The sequence below is a fragment of the Silurus aristotelis genome, assembly GCF_946808225.1.
Source record: "Silurus aristotelis genome assembly, chromosome: 28".
Lineage (NCBI taxonomy): Eukaryota > Metazoa > Chordata > Actinopteri > Siluriformes > Siluridae > Silurus > Silurus aristotelis.
The window spans coordinates 6081926-6106096 of NC_139601.1; the positions used below are offsets into that span (position 1 = coordinate 6081926).

The 24171-nt window shown below is 37.4% G+C and overlaps 1 protein-coding gene and 2 long non-coding RNA genes across 3 annotated transcripts in view; 1 reads left to right on the plus strand and 2 right to left on the minus strand.

Moving 5' to 3' along the window:
- mapkapk2a (MAPK activated protein kinase 2a) overlaps positions 1–2062 on the minus strand; it is a 37596-nt gene extending 35534 nt beyond the window's left edge. The window contains exons 1-2 of the mRNA XM_083534690.1: positions 1785–2062; positions 1366–1660 (exon numbers count right to left, since the gene is read on the minus strand). Coding sequence (XP_083390816.1) covers positions 1366–1584 — 219 coding nt within the window. The 5' untranslated portion in view covers positions 1585–1660; positions 1785–2062. The remainder of the gene's footprint in view (positions 1–1365; positions 1661–1784) is intronic.
- The window catches only part of LOC310722062, a 456255-nt gene that overhangs the window by 106820 nt on the left and 325264 nt on the right, over positions 1–24171 (plus strand). The gene's annotated exons all lie outside the window — the stretch shown is intronic.
- LOC310722043 lies at positions 15894–23278 on the minus strand. Its single transcript, XR_014532272.1, has 4 exons — positions 22938–23278; positions 17209–17255; positions 16973–17044; positions 15894–16813 (listed from the first exon to the last, which is right to left on the minus strand). It is a non-coding gene; the product is annotated as an uncharacterized lncRNA (long non-coding RNA).

Sequence of the window (24171 nt, forward strand, 5' to 3'; positions counted from 1 at the left end):
TATCCTGTCAGGTCAGGTGTAATTCACTTTACCGCTTACATATTGATTGAAGACGTACTGGAATAGACGGGGAGATCTTCATTCCTCTGCTCAGTGATCATTCATGTTCTTTTCAAAGGCTCTACAGTCCAGATCTCCCCATTGCCCATCTAGTCTTTCTTTTTCGCTCACACGCGAACCCCCACGCTTCACGTGACGAGCAGTGCACTTCTGCGGCTAAAAAAGGGCCAGGCCGAAAGGAGGTGAATGCTGCCTGGTGCCAGTTCTGACACCGGAGAGGAGACGTGACATGAATTGACGCAGGCCACCGACATCATCGACATCCCTGTTAAAATAATGTTCAGGGCATCCCTTTCACACCAACTCATATTCCATGCCAAATGATCTGCTGGAAGCCGGCAGGACCGTTTGCCTTATTCAACCTGACGGAGAGGAAATAAGGTTTTATTTGCGCCTCTTAAGCAACACACCAGAAACACAAGGAAGTGAATGAACGCCTCTGCCTTTTTCACTCAACGTCTGTCTGATAGTGGGAGAAGGAAGTCCTGCAAGAGCTCTGAACTTTAAGACAAATATACAAAATTATGTTGTCTAAACTTTTACTTGTGAAACACCCACAGAAGGAAGCTCCTGAGTCATACTGTAACATGCTATCGTTTTAAACTTAAGCCAGGTTAAACACTCTGCTCCTGGAAAACATAGTGACATCCTGAAAAACAGGCAAAATACGCAGTAATGCACAATAAAAGCCTGAAATTCGACTTCACATAAAGTGTCCGTAGGACTACGTAGTCATTGTACACATTGCCATTAATGGACTGAATAGCCAAGGGTACAGAGGCAGTTTCCACTACGCAGCATTAAAACAAATAAACCTCATTCCGGTGACTTCAGCGAAGAACACCCAAAACTAAATGAGCAGCTGTAGGTTTAAAGAGGGATTAGACAATAATCAGACCCGATCCTTAAATGGATCGCCAAGTCTGTCCAAATCAGGTTTCATTCCTTTTTATAATAAGTGATGTGGAGGTGAAAATTAGTAAGCAAATAAATAAAAATTATGTTTAATGAATGAGCTGTTAAAAGAGGAATCTGTAATAGAGGAAATGTCCATTTAGGATTAAGTCTATTGTGGTAACTTCCCTTTTTTTATTACCCAGTATTCCTAAACTTGGCTTGAAACAGAGAGTCAGCCGGAGAAAAGTCACATAGAGAGACATAGAGAGTCAGAGACATAGACGGTCATAAAAGCATAAACAGGGACATAGAGAATCATAAGCAGACACACAGACAGTCATAAAGACAGACAAGGACATAGACAGAGACATGGAGTTTCAGCTGCTCATCTCGTTCTCTCACTCTTACCTTCAACGCGTACGTCTCTCCGTTCTTCTTCTGGACGATTTCCAACACCTTTCCATTGATCCCCAAGCCCAGAACCTGGTTGGTGACCTTGTAGTCATCTGTTATGGCGTTTTTCTTTATCTGAAGCGCGGGTTTGGCGTGAAACTGGAGGTGCTGTAGAGTTTGTTGCTGCTGTTGCTGATTTGGGAACACCAGCTGATTCTGCGAGTTGGGGAACATCGCGGCTCACAGCCGGACACAGGCGACCACAGCGCGGCTCTTTTTTTTCGCCACTCCTCTTCGTTCACAAATTTCTCTGGTGTGAGTTTTCGAACAAATAAAAATTAGAAACAACCACTTAGTGATCTACTCATTAAATAGTTGTCAACTATATTTCAACAAAAACTCAAGAATTAAAAGCTTCGGCTAGTTTCACCAACTTTGATGCTAGCTCGGAGGTGGCTTGTCAGCTAGCCGGCCAGCTAATATCCATTCCGTCGATTCGTCGCGACGGGAAACACCCTAAACTGTATGTTTTTACTGAATTGAGGTTAAAACTCCGCCGCCGAGTGTTAAAAAAAAAAAGTACTATAATAAAATGTTAAAACTGTTAAAAGCCGACATGAGCCGATGCTAGCTAGCCGGCTAAGTCCGCAGCTCGCGCTCAGCCCCCTCCGTTACTTTAAGCCAGTGTCTCGCGACTCTCCCTTGGCATTTTTTTTTTTTGGTGACGTCATGATTCAAGCTGGAACGCTCCGGTTCTTAAAGGAAACGCGATTAGGAGAAAAAACACAAGCAGCACATCCTCAACTTTCACCAAGCATTACTCAACAAACTACAATTTCTTTATTAAAACATATATCGTACTATAGAAATCGAAAGCAGACCAGAAAACGTAATCTTTCTTTAATAAGTGACTTATTTTTTTGTTTGCCAGGTCCCACATACTAAGCGACTCTTTTTCTTTCAGAGCTTCAGAGCTTTTTCAACGTTTACCTTCACCAATAGCTTCAAATACTTACTTCTTTCCAATTTTATTAAATATAATGGCAGCAGAACCACCCATCCCTATTTTTTTTTTAAATAACATGTGATTCACTCATGGTCCATGCTTTAGTCTGTCTGTCTCACCATGAACACACTCATTGATAAGTGATAAAACTATAATGAATGGGAATTTGGTGTCACCCAACAACAAACCAACAAAAACATCATCTGATTAAAAAAATCATTTGATATATGTTTTGTAAAGGTCTTTAAAGTGCCAAAGGCAACATAATCCACTTACTGTGTTAATTAGTTATACTCTAATCTAAGTATGCAAACAGCTAATAGGAGGAAAGTCGATACATATCACTGCATGCATGTTTCCAGAAGCTTCCAATCCTGGTTGCAAATATAAATCATTATTTTATTATATTGATTATAATATATTATGTTATATTGTATTATATTGCTCATCAGTGAACAGTTCATAACCTCAACAATAATAAAACTATAATGAATGGACATTATGATAAGAATGGGTTTCTTTTTATGTTTGGTTTCTTTCAAGGTTTCTTCCTCATATCATCTCATGGAGCTTTTCTTTGCCACTCTATCAGATGTTAATGGGTCGTTGGCCCATTACAGGAAAATGTGGAGTATTTGAAATTCTCTTGAGATGTTTACTTTTACATTGACATGCCAATTTTGGTCAAGCTGACAATGTGCAGGAGGAATAGCATGAAAGCATACTTTGGCAAATTCAGTCTCAACCCAGGGAATCCCGAGATGCTCCCTGGATTGGTAGCACTTGGCCTAAATTTTGTCAGAATGTTTTTAGAGCCTTTACAGTCAGTGTTAGTTTTTTAGCAGATAGTTCTATGGACTGCACCCAAGCTTAAAGTGAAAGAGCTAAGAAAAGGGAAAAATGACAATATGGTGCCTAAACACTTTTGGTGATTGGCCCCCTAATAATAGACAGTGAGGTTACCAATGTCATGATGGAAAACTAGTACATTTTCTACTTGGATAAGGTGATTATGATAAACTAGATTGTATAATAACAGTTGATGCAATACAGCATTACTGAGAAATTTGAAAGTGTAATTCAGCATTGTTCAAGAGTGAGGAACAAGAAGGTTTAGCTAACTAATGTACCACAGAGTAAACCACAATCAACTCTAACATTGAACTTCTTTAGGTGTTGAATGCTACAGTTAGTCGATAACTTTCAAATCATCATGCAAGTCCACTTTATGAGATGCAGCCTAATCATTATCAATCATTATTTTACCTTTGACATTTTTGTAGTTCGGCAAACACCACACAGACATTTCAACTTTAAAGCATGTTAATCTGTTATGTATATTATATTGGTAGTTTGGCTATGTGCTTGTTGTAATATTTCACAGATATTGCGTTAGAAATTAGCTTTCACAATGATGAAATGAACAATAATGCTTGGTGTCTAAGAGGTGACAAAAAGTATGGACCTAAAAAATATTTATGGTTTTCATTTGTGTACAAATTGGGATAATATGTTGATAGAAAATATCCAACTATCTCAGTTATCTGTCTTCTTCACAGATATACAGTAATCCCCCTTTATCGCGGGATTGGACACCACCCCAAAAATGCTATTTTATGTATACAGTACTGTACTGTATTAATTTCTTACTTCATTTTATGATTAATAATTATATTCTTATTAATACATCTCATTATTTGAACATAAAACTCCATAAAAACAATTCTTTAAAAAAAAAAAAAAAAAAAAAAAAAATCGACCCTTTCTCACTAAAAATATTATTGTAGCAATCAGGTCAAACCTATTGATATAACCAGAAGTTCCAGATGTGTGATTTGTGTCAGAACATACATAACATATATAAAAACAGAACTATAGAAGTAACAGGTAGTTAATATCAGTACAATAATAATATTACTAAACTAAAAATAATAGCAGTGGCAGAAAGAAGAAAATAATAACATGAAATGTGTGAGATTCTGTTTGTTTCTTTAAGGTAAGAGAGACACTTAAGTACATAGAACCTAAGCAATGATAAGCATTATTTTCTGCTTTATGTTGTTTTGTGGCCCATCTAAAACAATAAAAAGAGCCTCAGTTATTGTTAGAGTTGTGTACAATATGCAATTTTTTAAATATATATAAAAATATATACATTTGACCACACGATGGCGCCATTTACATACATAACCCTCTCATATTCTCAACTAGGTATAAGTAAACAACTGTTACACAATTTTTTTGTTGTTTCATATATATATATATATATATATATATATATATATATATATATATATAGGTGTGTGTGTGTGTGTGTGTGTGTATATGTATTATATTATAATTAATATTAGTGGGCTGTATTCCTCAAAGACTGTTAACCTTATAGCTTTTTAAAAGGTGAATAAATCTTAAACGGGTACCTTAAATAAACAGAGAGAGAAAGAGAGAGAGGAGATAAAGAATGTTCTCATTATTGAGTTACGTTGAAAGCCCCCGAGGCATACAACAGTATTATCTTTGTCTTATCTTATCTCGTCTTTAGTGTACTTCAGTATTGTAGTTCCGGTACTAAGATCAGTTACAACTGCCTGTGGGCTGCTAAGGCTGCTGTTATGCTGTGTACATAGGCCGTGCATGCCTAACCGCAACATCAGTGTTTTTAATGAGTTAGCAGACTAGTAACCGGTAGACTGGTTGCAACAAACTAACAGCTGGATACTATTTCTGGATATATTCATGAATTAACCACTTTATCTTAAGCAGAGTCACAGTGGCTCTGGAGCCAATAAACCCTGTGTTTGACGACCATACTCACACACTTCTTCAAACCTAGAGATAATTTTAAGGCATCATTTTGGGAGTGCATGGAGATTGACCACACAGTTTTGGCAAAACCAGGTGTGCTTCGATACAGACAGTAACCCGAGTTTAGGATTAAACCCATAATGGGTCACATTTTTTTTTAGTTACATTATCCTATGGGTGTACAAACATATGCACTAAAGTGTATAACTTAGACTTGTGCTGTGTAGTGTATCTAAGTCACACCGTCTGGCACAACTCAGTACATGAGTGTACATAATAGAGTCCATGTTTATATATACAGTATCTCACACAAGTGAGTACACCCCTCACATTTTAGCAACCATTGTACTATATCTCCACAAGGGACACTACTATAGAAATTAAACTTGGATATATTTTAGCGTAATCAATTTGCAGCTTGTAAAGCAGTACAGATTTACTGTCTTCTAAAAAGAACTCAACATACAGACATTATTGTCAAAATAACTGGCAACAAAAGTGATAACAGCTATTCATCATGTTTTTGTCTGCTTGACAGGACCATACACATAATTTGAGAATTAGAATTTGTGCTGTCCACAAAGATGACCAACAGTCACACAGAGGATTCCCAAGACGGATTTCACTCGGAACAGGCCTCGCAAGAGTCGATCTAAGAAGTTGAGTCCTCGTACTGTCAGGTGCAGAAGCTGCTTCAAAAACAGACACGAGTGCTGCCATCATTGCTTTAGAGCTTGCAGAAGGTCCGCTTCTCAGTGCTCAGAACATACGCCACACACTGCAACAAGTCGGCAGATCTGATAAATTCCATTCCCAAGAGGATTAAGGCAGTGCTGGATAACAATGGTTCTCACACAAAATATTGACACTTTGGACACAGTTGTGACATGTTCACCTAGGGTGTACTTACTTTTGTAGAATAATAGAACAATAATAAAACAGTGGTCATATATATATATCTTCTTATTACAGCCACATGGTAAAATTGTCCTTGAGCTCTGCATTTGAAAAAGTATTACGAGACACACAAAACATACTGAGTGAAATTATTTCCGCACTTTAAATCATAATCCACATATCAAGTTGGAAATTAAAATGTTATTTATAAGCTTTAAAAATCATTAAAACAAAGTAATCTATGTCTAGTTTGAGTTTAAAACATATTGCATTTATTTATGTATTTAAGACAGAAGTTGAACTTTTGTTTTTAAGTTTAACCAAAATAAAATGTGCTACAGTGAACAGTGCCTTACACCACAAAGTGCAATGCAAAGCATCGGATGCAGTGATGTAAAGCACGCCACCACTGGACTGTAGAGCTCATCACGCTTCTCTGTCTGCTATCAGATGGACGAGTCTGGGTTTGGCGGTTGCCAGGAGAACGATACTTGTCTGATTGCATTTTGCCAAGTGTAAAGTTTGGTAGAAGAGGGATTATGATGTGGGGTTGTTTTTCAGGAGTTGGGCTCGGCCCCTTAGTTCCAGTAAAAGAACTCTTAATGCTTCAACATACCAAGACATTTTGGACAATTTTATGCTCCCAACTTGGGGGGAACAGTTTGGGAATGACCCGTTCCGGTTCCAACATGACTGCGCACCAGTGCACAAAGCAAGGTCCATAAAGACATGGATAAGTGACTTTGCTGTGGAAGAACTCGACTGGACTGCACAACCTGATAGAACACCTTTGGGATTAATTAGAACAGGGACTGCGATCCACACCATTTCATCCAACACCAGTGTCTGACCTCACAAATGCGCTTCTGGAAAAATAGTCAAAAATTCACATTAACACACTCCTAAACCTTCTGAAAAGCCTTCTCAGAAGAGTTAAAGCTGTTATAGCTGCAAAGGGCCAACATCATATTAAACCCTAAGGATTAAGAATCTGATGCTACTCAACTTCATTTGCATGTGAAGGCAGACGAGCGAATACTTTTGGCAATATAGTGTATCTAATGATTTATGCTTATTGGAATATTTTTTAAATTTAAAATAGATGTATATGTATACAGATTTTACTGAAACAAGTTTCTTTTTTGTGCTAACAGACCATTATATGGTGAATCAGAACTTTTCCTACCATCTAGAAAGGGTTAACCATGATACCAAATATTTTTCAACTTATTTTTTTGAGATCCAGCTTTGAAAACAGATATTAGCCGTATATACTCATCTCCCAGCAAGGTGCCACTGAACCCCAAACAGAAACAGTGTTGTTATAAAGTTCTATCCCCCCTGTTGACAAGATGCGATTGTTATTCTGGCAATTATGTAACCCAAACCTCTCAGGCTGAGCACACAAAAAACACGTTTTGTTTTCTTTTTCTCCTATTACACTCCTACAAATTATTGATCAACCTCAGTGTACACAATGTAGTATGCAACGTTTTCCTGCCTATGTCTAATATTTATGCTTCTTACTAATTCAAATATGAACACAATGTACTGAAAAGGCAAACAATGTCCCTTTGCTGTCAAGCTCTCATTGTTTTCTTCTTCATGATATTAACTAGACAAAATATACAGCTTGTCATGTCACCCGAAAAGTACAAAACTCTTTATTAACATCACAGAACTTTACCTCTGGGTGTAACAAGGCATTGATACTGGAGACTCAATCCAAATGTGCTAAATAAACAAATCCCAGGGTTATACAAATGCACTCATTCTTATATTTTAATATAGTTTTTGCTTTGCAGTCTGAACTATTGTCAAAAAAGTAATAATTTATCTACTGACCAATCAGAATCAAGAATTTAACTATGAATGTAACAGAATTGTAAAGAACACATATACAGAACAAAAACAACATAAAAATAAATCTATTTGTATTCATTGTAATTATACAGTCTGTTAGCATGTGGACCACAACAAAGAGATCAGACATGCAATTTTGAAGACAGAGAATATGTTTAACATAAATTGCTTACACTCTACAATGTATTTACCGCATTCATAGTAAATGTCTGTTCTGTGTAGCTTTATTTTTATATAAATATTTTGCTGAAAATACGTCCAAATATTGCACTGCTGGCATTTCTATCTCTGGGATTTTCCCAATGTTTTCCAGCATTTGTGGGGTATAGTGGTAGGGTTCATATTTCACTTAAAGAAAACCTTTTTTTGGCCACACCCACTTCTGTTTTAAATACAAATAAGCATGTGGGTATTTGAAGCAGGACACAACCGGATACAGGTAGTACCATTGCACACCCCAAATGCAAACAAAGCACTTGTTTTGCCAAGTCATCATCTCCAGCCTTAATCCATTTACATTGCTTAGTATCTATTCTATATACAGTACTAGTTAAAAGTTTGGACAGACCATTTGCTTTAGTGATTTTCCTTTATTATTAGTTTTATTTTTAACATTATACACTAATTCTAAAGACATCCAAACTTTGAAAGAGCACATATGTAATTATCTAGTAAACAAAAACATGTTCAATATCTCGGAAAATATAAAATATATTCCGATATATTTAACATGTTTTTGTTTACTAGATAATTGCGACATTCTCTCAGTCAGCCTCATAGGGTAGTCACCTGGAATGGTTTTTCAACAATCTAGAGGAGTTCCCAGAGGTGTTGAGCTAAACCACACATTCAGAAACGGTCCGTTTATGTCAAAACATAGACATAGCGGTTAATCTCAAATTTAGACTCATCAGAGCAAAAGGACAGTTTTCCACTAAGATGAATCCATTCCTTGTAATTCTTGGCCAGGGCAAGTTTCTTTTGATTGGTTTTTCTCCAAAGTAGTTGTTTCTTTGCCACTATTCAACCATGACATTGGAATATTTTAGATAAAGAATCTTTCATGAAATGAAATGTTTCTAAAGCTGGTAAGTCAAAATAAATGTATCCTCTGCAGCAGAGGTAGCTCTTAGTCTTCTTTTCCTGGGACAGCCCTCTTGAGAACATAGCATTTAATGGTTTTGCAGACTGCACTTAGGGATACATTTAAATTTCTTGAGATTTTTGGACTGACTGACCTTCATCTCTGACTAAGTAATTATGCACAGTCTTTTCTCTTTACTTCACTGAGTGTTTCTTGCAATAATATGGCTTTGTAAAGTAGCTGTAGTACCACTAATAGTGCTATTGAGTCTGGATTCACTCCTTCCTCTGCACTACATATCTGATAGTCTAAAGCACATTAAGAGGGCAAGAAATGTCAGAAATTATGTTTCTAAGGAGGCACACCTTTGAATTGAAAGCCATTCCAGGTGACCACCTCGTGAATCTATTGAGAGAATGCCATGAGATTGCCCAGCTGTCATCAAAGCTAAATGTATCTACTTTGAACAATCGGAAATATAAAACATATTCACACTTTTTAACACTTCTCTATGTAATTCCATACCTGTTATTTCATAGTTTGAATGTCTTTAATATTAATGTACAATGTTGAATATTATAAAAAATTAAGAAAATCCTTTGAAGGAGAAGGCGTGTCCAAAATTTTGCCTGGCAGTGTAACAATTTGTCAAACTAAATAATAATCAGTTCAATTGTATTTGTATAGCGCTGTTAACAATGGACATTGTCCTAAAGCAGTTTTGCAGAAATAAATAGATTACAAATATACAATTAAATACACATTTTTATAACCATATATGTTCATAGATAATCAGCAAGAAATTGGTGACAGTGGCAAAGAAAAACTCCCTAAGATGGTTTGAGAAAGAAACCTTGTAGGAACCAGACACAAACAAAAACTTTCATTGTCACCCAGATAAGGATATGTCCATTCATTATAGTTTTATCATTCTTAAGGTTATCAACTGTTCACTGGTGGGCACTTAATATAATATAATATGCAATAATTTACATTTTAACCATGATTGGAAGCTCTTCGACAGAGACAGGCAATGTTATATTTCAACCTTCCCCGATATTATACTGCGCACTTAGATTACAGTAACTAATGAACACAGTAAGTGGATTATGTTGCCTTTGGCACTGGAGGAAGTTTTCCATGAAGAAGAAAAAAACCTTTACAAAACATAATTCACAGGCAGTTTTCATCAGATGATGTTTTGTTGTAGCCTGTGTCTACTTCAGCATTCTACATGCATTGCATTTTAATTTACTGCCATGTACCGGGTTGTTAACCTGAATGTCTTTTAAGCACCAATTTCACCCAGCAAAATCCTTTATATACAGCATATTATTGTGTGTATATATATATCATTTATTTATTTTTTATTTTTTTGGTTTTGTTTTAGACTGGATCACTTTGGCATGTGTGAGAAATCCTAAACTGCCACTTTGAGTTCTCCTGGCCAAGCTCACATTATCTATTTACAAGTCCATCAAGGCTCGCTCGCGACTGTACATTCACGTCTTGCAAAGGTTTCTATATCAAGCCAAGGATCTGATTTCATGTGTTGTCTAAGTGGTTGTGTGGACAGATGATTGTGAACCCATTGCACCCAAGTGGCCCAATTAGTGCTAGATATATTGGCAGTGGTGGAAAGACTTTGAAACATGAAAAAATGAAATCCCTCATACAAATTATTATTAAATCTCATCTAATTCAAATCCCAACCACTATTTCTAGCTATCACATGGCAGCTGTCAAGCAAATGTCAAGGCCACAACATTCTTGGAGGAGAGTGCTAACTTTACTTTCCCCATACGATAAGCTCACTGCCAGGGGAGAGAAGGATTTCAAATGTCCTTTCGGACATTTTAAAGTAGTTAAGGGCCCCATGTACAACTTGAGATTGTGTTACACTTACCTCAGGTCCCCCATTAAACAGCAACAGAAATTCCACAAGGAATTAGCAAAGCAGCTAAACTGTAATGCATCATAATTCGGTGCATCTAGTGCAGAGGGTAGGTCTCATGATAATCTGGCTGTGCAGGAACAGTACATTTTAAATCAATACATTGAACCGCATCAGTTTTGTGAGTTATTTGAAGAAAAAATAAATAAATAAAATAAAAACAAATACTCGTCATGTTGTATAAATTGCCACAAAAATGGGACTGCCGGTTATTTCATAATTTCATTATACATAAAAATACAATGTTAGCCTTTTGACTGACAGCAGTGAAAACCAATGTGATTTTCTACTGTTGTAACCCAGCTACCTCAAAATGTAATGTTTTGTGCATGCTGGGATGCTTTTCTGCTCACCGCAACTGTAACGAGGGCTTATTTGCACTCTTACATCCTTTCTAGCAGCTTAGCCATATTCCTCAGACCTCTCTTATCCACAAGGGGTTTTCGAAACAGAACTGCTGCTCATTCAGCATTTTTCTGCACCATTCTGTGTAAACTTTAGAGTTTGACAGTCTTTGAAATATTCAAACCAGCCCAACAGCCATGACACTTTTTACCCTATTCTGGTGTTTGATATGGATCTAACGTGATGCAGATGTCAGTATTACAAATATTTCAACAGCGGCAAAGCTTTCTGTATGCAGGCTGTAAGCTTGGCTTTGTTGGTGCAGCAGCTTTGTTACAGTCTTTAGGTATTTCCTGTCCGAATACCTTAGCCACCATAGTTCTACCGATCAGAGTTTAAAACGAGAGTTGTTACAGCCCTCTGAGCACAGACACAGGTTTAACATGTTCCAATTTCTTTGGAGACTGAGGAATTCAAGGGCCGTGATATCAAGCACAACCAGACAGAGTGACAGAACAGACTGGTTCAAAGGTCAAAAGCAAAAGCATTTTAACCTCTGTAATCTGCAATAAATGTTTCAAAATACCATGTAGATACACGTGCAGGTTTCAGTAGAAAACAAAGCAGATATGACCTGCTTTCAAGCCTATATTAGATGCACTGCTGTGTTTATTGTGCAGTTTTTCCTCAGTGAGCTGTTGGTTCAGTGAATCAGTCAACATTGTAGTCAGTTTATTAATCTCACTCATGTGTTCACCAAAAACTTTGATGACAGTGTAGTGTTGAGGAAAGTATATCACTCGACATTGGGCCACTTTATTTTAATACGAATCAAAGAAGATCCCTTAAAAGCACTCGTGCTTACTTTAGGAGACCGCAAATGTACACACTGCTGCAAAAATAGCCTCGCTATGTCAGTATACTCAGGAGAGAAAAGAAATTCATATCCACACAGCAATGGGCTACAAGTTATTTAGCCACAAGCAGATGTTATAAACATATAAATTAGGAACTTATAAAAACAGCACATTAAATAGTAATTCATCTCTCCATAAAACCACTGAGTTCTGCTATATTTGGTCATGTGATTATAGATGGAAAAGAGACAGTCAATGTCCTGTGACACAGTAATGCTCTGTACTGGTAATTTGATCACAGCCTTAGGCCAAAGACAGAGGGGAAGAAGAAATAAAGTGATGAGGGAGAGAGAAAAAGAGGATAAAATACTGATTTCTTGATAATGGACATGTCTGTCCCACAACGGTTTAATCCAGAGCAGGGTGGTTAATAAAAGACTAAGTCACATTGAAATTCCAGTCATCCTCTAGCACAGATGTTCCGATAATCAATGAGGCTCTTCGTGATTACGAAGATCCTCATTGATTATCGGAACATCTGTGCTAGAGGATGACTTGTTTTTTTGTGCCCTTTAGATCCCACTATGAGTGGAAGTACTGCCCTACTTTAACTTCTAGCAGGTCATGACAGAAGACAGACATCAGGGCATACCTAAAATGCCCCACTTTCTATATAGAACTAATTTAGGGGGATCAAGTGGTTTTTGGAAATCGTTCCAAGAAAAAGGCACAAAATCCACCCATATCCATTCCATGTGCAGTAACCCAATACTCTGGACAGACACCAACCAGCTGAGGCAAAACAGGGCTCCGCATAAACAAGATTAGTCTTGTGTCTGGACACTTAGCAATTACAGACGGCCTTCTATCAACGAGTTCAAATAATAAAACACTGACGTCGATGAGGTGATACAGGAGTATTTGTACTTTTCCTTAGCAAGGCATTTAAATGGACAGGACTAGCGACATAAAAAAAGGATTTTTAACTAGAATGATATTCATGGACAAGCCCATCACTGTATGTCTGACATTTTCCTAACAAAGGACACTCTGTAAATAGTGACAAACCTGCTGGCACCGTGTCCTGTCTGCATGGTGAGTGATCTCTCAACACCGACACATTGCAGACTCAAACACCTGCTGTCGTCTCTCCCTTCCCCCCACTTGCACACCCTATGTCTGGCCAGGTGCGGAAAAAAAGAAAACACAAGCCACTTGCTTTACCTAAGGTTGCACATATAGTAACAGGATTGAAAGAGCCACTTTGTGAGCAAGATTAACAGAGGAAACATAAGCCAACCTAATATGGTGCAGTAAGATAGGCTGCAGCAGACTTGCCCAAAGCTGGGTGATGGAAGAAGCTGGAAGAACAATAATGATCTATGTACGCTTTGTCTTGTGTTGAATGAAGGATTAGTGTGGTTAGTTATAATTTAGGAAGGCTTTAGGTTAGGATAAATCTGTACTATTACTGAAGCACACAGCTAAACTGGGGCCCTCTCAGACAGTAGTCTGGTATATCATGAGATTACACTGTAGCTTGCCAAATCCTTTGGCACAACTACACAACCTTAAGCTGATGACACTATTACAGTGACCTTGACTAATCAAACCCAGTAAATGCATGTTAACTGTAACCTTTCTATCTGTTAAACCAAGAAAATTTAAAAGACAGGCTTTTCAATTATTTTTTTAAGACGTTCAGCTAGTAAGGCCCCCCAACAAGCCTGAAAGGAAAGGCATCTGGTTCATGACCATGTTGGGACATCAGATCCACAGGCCAACTGGCCTATTCCCTTATCATTCCCCTGACTAGAATCAGTGAGGACACTGGGAATGAAGGCTAATCCCTCGTCATGTCTTTCCAGGGGATAGAAAGTATAAATAAACCTCCATGCCTACAATATCCGCATCAACAACAGTTCTTGTAAATGCTCACGTTTCCAGTGCAAGTTTCAGTGGTTAATAGGATTAACCAAAACCTCTGGCCAATTAGAGTTCAGCATAGATAATGTGTGCAGACGCCACCTCAGCTTTTCAAAAACAAGGACTGAGGTAAGCAAACTAAATTTAACTCAAAATGTTGACCATCTGCAACACAAAATCCAGCACATAAAATTGTGCCAATGTGTTCATTCCTATAATATTTAACATTGCAATTTATATATATAAAGCTTTATTTTATCTTTACAATGAGCTTCCAATATTTAATCTAACATTACCAACCAACATGGCTGCCTGATATTTGATTTCTTCTAATCCTCTTTCAATGGGTGTTGCATCTATGATCCGTTTTCTGCGGTCACCACACCGTTCACACAGTAGAGTTTAGTAGGGCACACACAATCACACTACCCTTGTAACCATTTGCACCTAAGATTTGCTACCTAATGAGATTTTTTTAATGACCTTTCTAAAGCAACTGTCAAAACAGATCCCGATTAGCACAGAAGAGGAAAACCTCTCCCAGCCCCCGTCATGTGCAGATGGATTTTGGACTCTTTAGGGCCTTGCAGTGACATGGAAAAGTACTCAGTAGTCAGTAGTCAGTGAGAAAAAAGAACAAAGCTTGAATTGGACTCTATCAGCTGCTAAGAGGGAGATCTGGATCGCTCTCTAGCCCACCTGTCCCCCTGCATAACACACACACACACATATATGCTAATGGACATATGCACAGCACATGCTCACACATGCTCATTCTTCTAATAGTATAATACGTTTGGCTACAATGAATGTTTAATCCTAATAAAACTGTCTTTATTTTATCCAAAATCATCCCAATTACTAGGCTGTCGTCACACTGTAACGTAATGTAATGCTAATTACAGCTAAAACCTTGATCAAACCCAATAGAAAGTCACTTATTGGCAAACTTTTGTGTAAACATGAGCATTATTGGGTTAGATTGCTTTAAAACTGTTTTTTTTTTCACATGATGTGTAAGGAATGGAACACTGCTTCTGTACAGAAAAAATCTACAGCACAGAATGCTATTATTTGAAAATATTGATCTAGGCTGTATGCTTTAGTCTGGTGTTAGCAAAGCTACCGGTGGCACTGTAATGTTTTTTTATTAGTCTATAAACACATGTCCTTTTACATGCCACTTGATTTGTACATCCTATCCCATTATAAGTACATTCATGTTTGAAAAACCATCTTGTTATCGCTTATGTCATAGCACTTAACAGTCGTTCCCTAACTTTCTCATTAAGTTATTAAAGCAGAAAAAAATGCACATTAAAACCAAAATTGGCAAAGCTTGAAAGAATCCTAATGTGTTGCTGAAACAAATCAGATTTGATGATAATTCAACATTACTGTAATATGATTCGAAAATATCATACAGTCACTAGCCAGCACATACAGCTCTGACTGATCTACTAACACTGCTAGGTCTTATCTAGCTAGTCAGTATTATTTAGTCAACAGTAGGCTGTTATGTACATACTGCATCTGCCGAAATTATTGTCTTGATTTATGGCGACCCTTGCGACAACATGAATAAAATAAAAAGCAAAAATAACTCCTTCTCAGTGTCTGTATGAAAACAGCTAACTTTCCATTCAGTTTTCCAGTAAACATTAGTGGTAGCTGTGACTTTATTATAAGTCTTTTAGGCTAGGTAGGTACTAGCAAATGAATCTGAGAATGATAATGATAGCATCTGATGGTACTAGCTGTACATTTTGGTTGTACCATTTGGTAGTACTCCATCATTATGTTAAAAGACAGTCTTTCTTGTCATTTTAATACGAGTCATTACCATCAATGGCTTTCTGAAATATGCCACCCATTTTGAAACCTCCATCACACAAAGATTGTCAAGTCAAGTCAAGTTTATTTCTATAACGCATTTTACAACAGACATTGTCTCAAAGCAGCTTTACAGAATTTAAGAATGAACAGAATTTAAGAGTTAAGGTGAGCGATGTGTGTTTATTCCTGATGAGCAGCCATAGCGACTGTGGCAAGGAAAAACTCCCTTAGATTTTATAAGGAAGAAACCATGAGAGGAACCAGAGTCAAAAGGGGAACCCATCGTCATTTTGGTGATAGGATGGTGTCCTGGGAAATTAGGCCAATCAGTTTGTACATTCCCTACTTCAGTTAGAACATAAGTCATGGTTTCTACAAGTAGGAGCATGCTAGTACATAATAAAAAAAATATTTAATAAGCTATACTGTCACAGGGTGTATCCACATAGTTTACCCACATAAAAAAGTCTCAGTCTCAGCTGACTAAAAAAAACACAGCTAGCAACTTGGGAAAATCCCCTTCAAAAGCCTAGACTTTTTTTCCCCCAGCGCTGACAGCAACTAAAAAGTAAAAGTCAGTGTTTATGTTTCCACTCTGTTCATGGTGGTGCTAATTTCTTCCCCAAGGTGTTCTCACATGAGGTGAGAGTGTAAGAGTGCATGTGTACGTGTGAAAAAAAAGAGTTTCTCCTCAGTTATCACCTGCAAGGTTGCCCAAGACGTTTTCTGCTTGCCCCCGCCCAAGCACGCACCCCAGCGAAATCTGATCCTTCTCCAAAAATAAATTTTTACCTAGCAACAGTGATGCCCTGGTGATAAGCATCTGATGCTGTAAAGTCCCAGAGACGATGTCCACAGAGACAGAACGGCCGAAATCCTCACCTGTAGCTCTTGTTTAAAACAAAGATTAAAAACAGAGTAAGCATTACAGACAAGTTGGTGGAGTTTGTAACTTAAATCATTTCTTGATGTTTCTCATTGAGAATAGATGGAACTTTGATTAAACTCAAGTTTAACTGGAGTGTAACGTAAATGCTTAGTTCAGGTACCAGAGCTGGCTCTTTGGGATCTGCAGTGTACATGTAAATCCCACAGCGAGAATTTCCAGATATTTTCTTTGACTGAGAAGAAAAAAAAACAACAACCGAACAAAAACACCTTCTTATTCAAAACATAATTAGGCAGATGTTGAAAATGCATTACAAAAACTGTTCTCATGCATTTCTTCAATTTTCTTACAATATACCAATTCATTAACAAAAAAAACATCATGTCAGTTACTTACACCTTTCGAGATGTTTTGGAGTACTCCTGGGAACAGTATTCCTGTCCCTAAATGGATGAATTATGCATGAAGCGTAATTTATAATTCATTTGACTGAAGCATTCATGAAAACACTTTACAATAAACAGAATGCATAAATGTTTTGACGAACCCGACAGCAGCCTATAGATTTCTATTTTAAGTACATTTTCAGTCTTTTTGTTTGAAGAAAGAAAAAAGAAAGAAAAAATATGTCTAAAGGACTACTTTCTGGCTGGTGGCTTTCATACACGTATGCCTCTGATGACTGACCAAGTGTTTTCCTATTGGCTGCTTATCATATCTGCATAGGACAAAATATCAATTGTATAATTTTCCCATTTTCCCAAATGTTCTTGAGACGCCACACTCATACTTTGATTTATTTTAGTATGCCAGTTCTTCCACCAATAGCACCATTTGCTCCCACCTATATATAGTTGTGGCAGTTTGGGGGTTTGAACTTTGTAATCTGTTAATGGTATAGTGATGGTGTTCTACTGCACCACCCAGGACCTGATGTTCAAGTGGATTGTAAAATAAGACACCTGCTTACATTCTATAAAGGATCTACTCCAATCTGTTTTCATATCTCAGTCAAAGAGATGACAATAAGAACACTTCCTTTTGCCTCACCTCAAACATTCAAATAGCATGGACAAGTTGTCAAAATAGACGTAAGGCCAATAAGCAGCAATATCAAAGACATGAGTGGCAGTCAGGGAAACCCATTCACAAGGACATATTTTGACATTTTTCTATACACTACATACACAGTGATTTCTAAAAGTGACATATTTTCCTAAAGTGAACTTCTTTTTCTTTATCTTTTGCAATAACATGCAAGCTCGAAAGCACACAATTAGAAACACATGCTCCAATTGTCTGGTTGACCGCAAGCATGAAAAAAGGAAAAAAAAATCACATGTAGAAATTCCATTTCAGTTCCACTGAAAGATCTCAGACTACCCTACATTTATAACGAAATCTACTTGTAAAAAAAAGATACAGTGAAAATTGACAATGGGAAATGACTTTAACTTAAGAATTGGTCAATATAATCTACTTCGGTTTCTGCATTTTCTACACACACGACAATTACAACGGCCTCATTCAAAATACACCTCATTCAAAATACACAGGCAAGTTTAGAAAGTGGCCTAAATAAACATTTCCGCCTTGTATATGTGAAGCTAATGTTCTCAAAAAAAGTACACATATATATTACTGGCAGAATGGAATTTCATTTTTTTTTTTCGGTTTTCCCGAAGCCACAGTAAAATGTGAGGTTATTACCGGACTTCCAGACACTATACATTGTAAGTCATATCAAGCGTCAAACAAAATGTTATAGAAAGTGTTATGAAGATACAGTATGATGCCATAAGGAGTCTCGTTTTTGTCCAATAATAAAAAAAATCGAAAAGTGTTCATGGGTTTATAATTAAAACTGTGATCAAGTCTAAATCAAAATTCAGAAAGACTTAACCAGACTGATAGATTTTTCTGTTTTTACAGTTCTAGAGCCAAACACTAGGAATTTTTCATGTTTTTTTGTGTATTCTTCGAGAACAATACTTTCACTGTGATAAGGATTTGGACAGACAACAGCTAAAATGGAACTCGGACAAAGAATAGGAGAATAAAAACAAAGGAAGGGGTAGAAATCTGCTTGGACATGGAAGGGGGAAAATGAAATCATGGCATCCAATTTATTTGTCATGATTCCTGAAAGCCTAAACGAAAGATCCCTCTTCTAGGTATGAGATGAATATGTCAACACTGTGCAAACACATGCCCAAGATACTGTCATCTGGAGTACTCCCAAACAGACATGATGTGCTCATGCGCTGTGGTAAAACATGACAGTCATGTGCTATTTCAGAGTTGCACAAGGCACTTGGAACTCAAGAGTCAACAAAATCTGGAGAATAAAAAAAATATCTAAAAGGAGTTCCATCAAGTTTAAATGTAGGACTCTTGACCTGCGTGTGAGGTTTTGCAGTGTTTACATTTTATTGCAGTGCCGTTCAAAGGAGTGTTTATCTCTCCTATGTCTGCCTTTGTTTTGGTCCCAGCTTCCTCTCCTCAGAACTCTGGAGGTTGGACAAGAATGTGGAATGTAAGGATTGGTGGGACAACTGCTGTAGAAAATGCAGCCCCGCCTTTAAAGGCGCTTGGCACAACACAGCTCTATGTATCTCTGGGGTGCCACACCGGTCATGCAGACTTGTGCATGTTTGGGGGGGCGACTGGTAAAAGGGTGGAGTGGGGATTTTGGGTTTGTAAAGAATGCCCTATAGAAAGCCCTAACGCATTACAAGAATGAAAATGATGACTGTGAGTAACTGTGGTCAATATTTTTTTTTTTGCTCTGTAACATTTGGCTCATATTTTACAACGAGTCAGATCTTTGTGTCTAAACAGTGATAATTGTTATTAAAAATTTCAGCTCAAGCAACCCAGCTTTCAGCAAATTGTTATCACTATTATGTAAATATCATATTAGTTGAGAGTTATAAAGGAATCTCATTAGGAAACTAAAAGATACACAAAAACATTCCTTGAAAGTCAGCATTTGCCAGACCATTTTACCATTAAGTGACTTGGCAGGAACAGAATGTGTAAAATCTACGGTCTGGGTTAGAAAGAAATCAGACCCATCCTATTTATGCTATTCTGTATTTTTACATTTACTTAAGAATATATATACAGTATAGTATATAGTACTGTGTACATACTACAATCTGAATCTGAAACCCTAAAACACTCCCATTTAGCCTCCACGAAATGAGGAAATTGATCAACTTCTGTGAAATTGCAGAGACAGCAAAGGCACAATTACTCATCTCCTGTCTCCTGTCTGACGATTTGCCAAATGCACTGACGCATTTCAAAGTGACATAATAGACCATAATAACAAATTAAATATCTACGTGTAATAGTTCCATTTCATCATCATCATCATTTCATTTTCATCTTCTCCCGCTTATCCGTAATTCGGGTCGCGGGGGCAGCAGTCTAAGCAGATTCTCCAGACACTTCTCCGTGTCCAGGGATCGGGCTGTCAAGGCCCCCGCCTTCGACTGCTGCCCAATCCTCTCAGCACCGGTCCCTTACGGTCCCTCCTGCAGGTGGTGAGCCCACGGGAAGGCGGCCCCACGTCGCTCCGACGTCACGGTCCTTGATTTATTTTTCTCGTAAGGGTCTCTGGAGCATAGAGGGTTAAGGGCCTTGCTCAAGGGCCCAAGAGTGGCAGCTTGGCGATACCGGGGCTTGAACCCCCGACCTTCCGATCGGTAACCCAGCGCCTTAACCGCTGGAGACACCACTCCCCCCACTCAATGGAATAGTTCCATTGGAGCTAAATGTTGAAAAGGAAAATAAATATAAATAAATACATAAACAATTTATTTTGTACACAGAAATCAGGTATATCTTTTTAAAATGTATAATATTTTTTTCCTAAATACAAATGCCTCCTTATTGTTTCATTAAGGCTATTTAAAACAATCTGTTCTCTCAGTGTGTTCACGCATCATAGTGAACTTTTGAAAAAGGTTCAAAATGGCAACTGTGCTACCTGTTTTTTTCCAAGCCACATATTCTGCTACAGAATTGTTATTAGTGGGCAACATTTCAAAAAAAGTCACAAGTTATCAGGGAGCTTTATGCCCTCCTCAAGTATTTCTATCTTATGGCTCCATTTGGCCATCGAGACCAAACCTCTGTGAATCTTGTCGTTCATTGTCGAGGGAGGTTGTGGGGGGTGTTTAAGACAGAGGGGGTGGTCAGGGTCATCTCCAAGTCGATGCCATATAGACCATGTGTCAGTTTATTGGACCAGTAATAGGATTGCTTTAATCTCCTCTGTTCTAGGATGGTGCCTTCCATCTCAGATAGAGAGAGCACCTTAACAGATTGGCTTCCTAAGCCCGCTTTGGAAACAGTGGTCGCTAAAGAGCCGTGCCGGGCTACCGTACGTCCCAAATTATGTTTTCAAACACACATTTGACACAATGTGACACAACTGACATGGGAAATTCCAAACTACCTGCAGGAGTAAGGACATTAGATATGGAGCTTAATTGCTGAAATAAACCTGATATAAGCAAAATGTGAATTGCTGTGCTACCCGAAACACTGACAATTATATGTCGGTGTCAGCAATAGAATAGAATTGAATTACAGTGAAAGTTTAAGCTTTGTATAAGCTTTAAGCACAGTTAAAATTGTATACATTGTCATTTAACCATGGAAAGTCTCGTCTAACGTTAATACAACAAAATCTATAAAAACTCAGCTAGGCATATTTCTAATCAGATTTCTCTGTTGGCGAATCTGCTGGGTTTTTGCTAAATTTAAAAGAACCTATATCCAGAGAAAACAATAAGTTGCACTGAATAAAATGCAGGTGTGTCCAAAATGTAAAAAAAGGCATAAAGCAAATCGTTGTGAAGAATACTTTGCATAGAAGCCTTTTAAGACACCTGCAGTCATCTCTGGAAACAAAATACAATCCCCTTGGAAAGGAAGTGTTTTTGCTAGACACTAAAGACAGTCTTTGGATCAAACGATAAATAGGAGAGACAATAGATTAGGGTTTCAGCTTTCATTTCCTGATATTTTACTAGAACTTTGAACACAACAGCTTGCATTTAAACCCACGCAATTGTGAAAATAAAAAATATTGGAACACTGGTGTCTTGTTGCCCAAGTGTGCCCTATTATTTTGATTTGCTAAATCTAGATCTTTTAATGTCTACACTTTGTTTGAGCCCTGAGGTTAACCTATAACTGCATTTGCTCTTGAAATGGATAAACCAAAACAAAAGAACAGAGAGCTGTTTGTGGGATCAATCCATTTTGAATCTGACAAAAAAGGGGAAACCAGTCAGTTACTGTACAAGCAGTGGATTTGGTCAATACAACAATGTCCTGAATAAAAAAAGAGGAAAACAAACAAACCAACAAAAAACTATTAGTAAATTAACAACCATCGAATAAGGAAGCCACAGAAAACAACAAATGATGACAGAAACATTGTAAGAGCTGTGAAGAAAAAAAACACACACAAAAAACAAGTAACATCACCAACGTCCTTACACAGGCAGGGATATATGTATCACAATCCAACACTGCAAGAGCAATTCACAAGAAACAATCCACAATCAGAAGTTAGTTCCGAAAGTCCAGATAGGAATTCACAAAGAAATATCTGGTACCAAGATTACCTGCTACCAAAGTGATAGAAAGCCTAAAGTGTGGAGAATGAAAGGATCTGCTCATGATCCAAAACATACAAAGCTCACTGTGTCATAACTTGGCCTTGCATGGCTGCTTCTGTACAAAACTCAAGAATCTTTACTGATGGCAGCAGCAGAATAAATGTAAAAGTCCTCAGAAACATTCTATCAACTAAATTACAGCAAAAATAAGATGTACTTTATCATGCATCAATACAATGGCCAAAAACACATAGCAATGGACTTGAGGGAAAAGAAACAAAATGAGCATGTATTTCACCACCTGGAGTAGAGACCGAAGGGAGAAAACCCCCAAAACATTGCAAAAGATGAGCGCAACAATTCTCTGATTTTGGAGGGCCACTGGCATAATGCAGTTACTGCAAGCAAAAGGCATACAAACAAGTATTAAATGATTGTTATTTATATAAACACTATTTGTTCCATTGTTATACTTTTGCTCACCTGAATATCCGGTGGTCTGACACCAAATGTGGCAAGTTGTTCAACTCATCTATACATCTTAGATAAAAGATATAAAGCTTTATTTTTTGTTTAATCTGTTGCTTTATATCAATTTGCTAACATAAACCCGCATTTTCATTGTATAGTAAGATCCACAGATAGCAAGTAAACTTTAAACCATTTGCAGACAAATTAGTGGAGATAGTGAAGATGGTAGATGTAAGCTGAGGCAATGTTAATGATATTAAACAGATATTACTGATTGTGTAAACTTACAGTACTGGTAGCTAGCACATGATGCCCTAAGGAGGCAACGCCTATTTATATTTATTGGCAAGATGAAAACAAGTTAGTTATAAGTCAGTTCTTTGCCATTCAACTAGGCAATTATAAGACGCTTTTAATAGCAAAATCTCATTTCTTTTACGCATTCTTTTGGTTTAAACCATATATTTTTTTACGTTGACTATATTAAAATGTAACTCATCTCTATATTCTGGTCTTTTCAGGTGCTGGGACTGGCTATACTCTATAATTTCTGCCTCTTAAAAATTTTTTGTAGTCCATTTCATGCTTTCTGTTTTTGTCTAGTTTTATGGGTGTCACAAAATGCAAATCAGCTGTGTTCATGTACATGTCCCTGCAAATGTTTGTTTTGTTTTTTTTACAGGTGATTGCTATTTATCCACAAACACAACACAACTACAAAGAAAATCGTTGTTTACTATTCTTTAGCAAACCCGGAATCGATTTTTCGTTCTGCGTGGGAAACATGTACACAAATCTTTACCCAAATACTTATCCATTCTGCGTACAATTTTATAGATATATATTTTATATATGAGACAGAAACTCAACAGGTTTCGTGTGAATAATGGGTCGGCAATGTGGACTTGCTCGGCTCCACCTCCTAAGGAAACCTCAACTAACTGGTTCCTGATTTACCTGTCACTCTGAGGTTTTGCATCTTGTGATTTCACCTTTTAAGTGCGACGAAATCGATTTTCCACAGCCTTTTTAACAATCGAACCCTTGGGAAAGCAAATGCAGCTGGTGCTTTTAAATAGAGCCATTGAAAACTGTATAACCAAATCACACATGGAAAAGATTAAGGCCCAAAGGTCACCGTTGTGGCCGTTTTTCTTTCTAATTTGACTAATTTTATACGTTTACACACTCACAGCATACGTGGTGTACAAGTGGGGTATTTATAAAACAGTGGAAACGTCAAAAC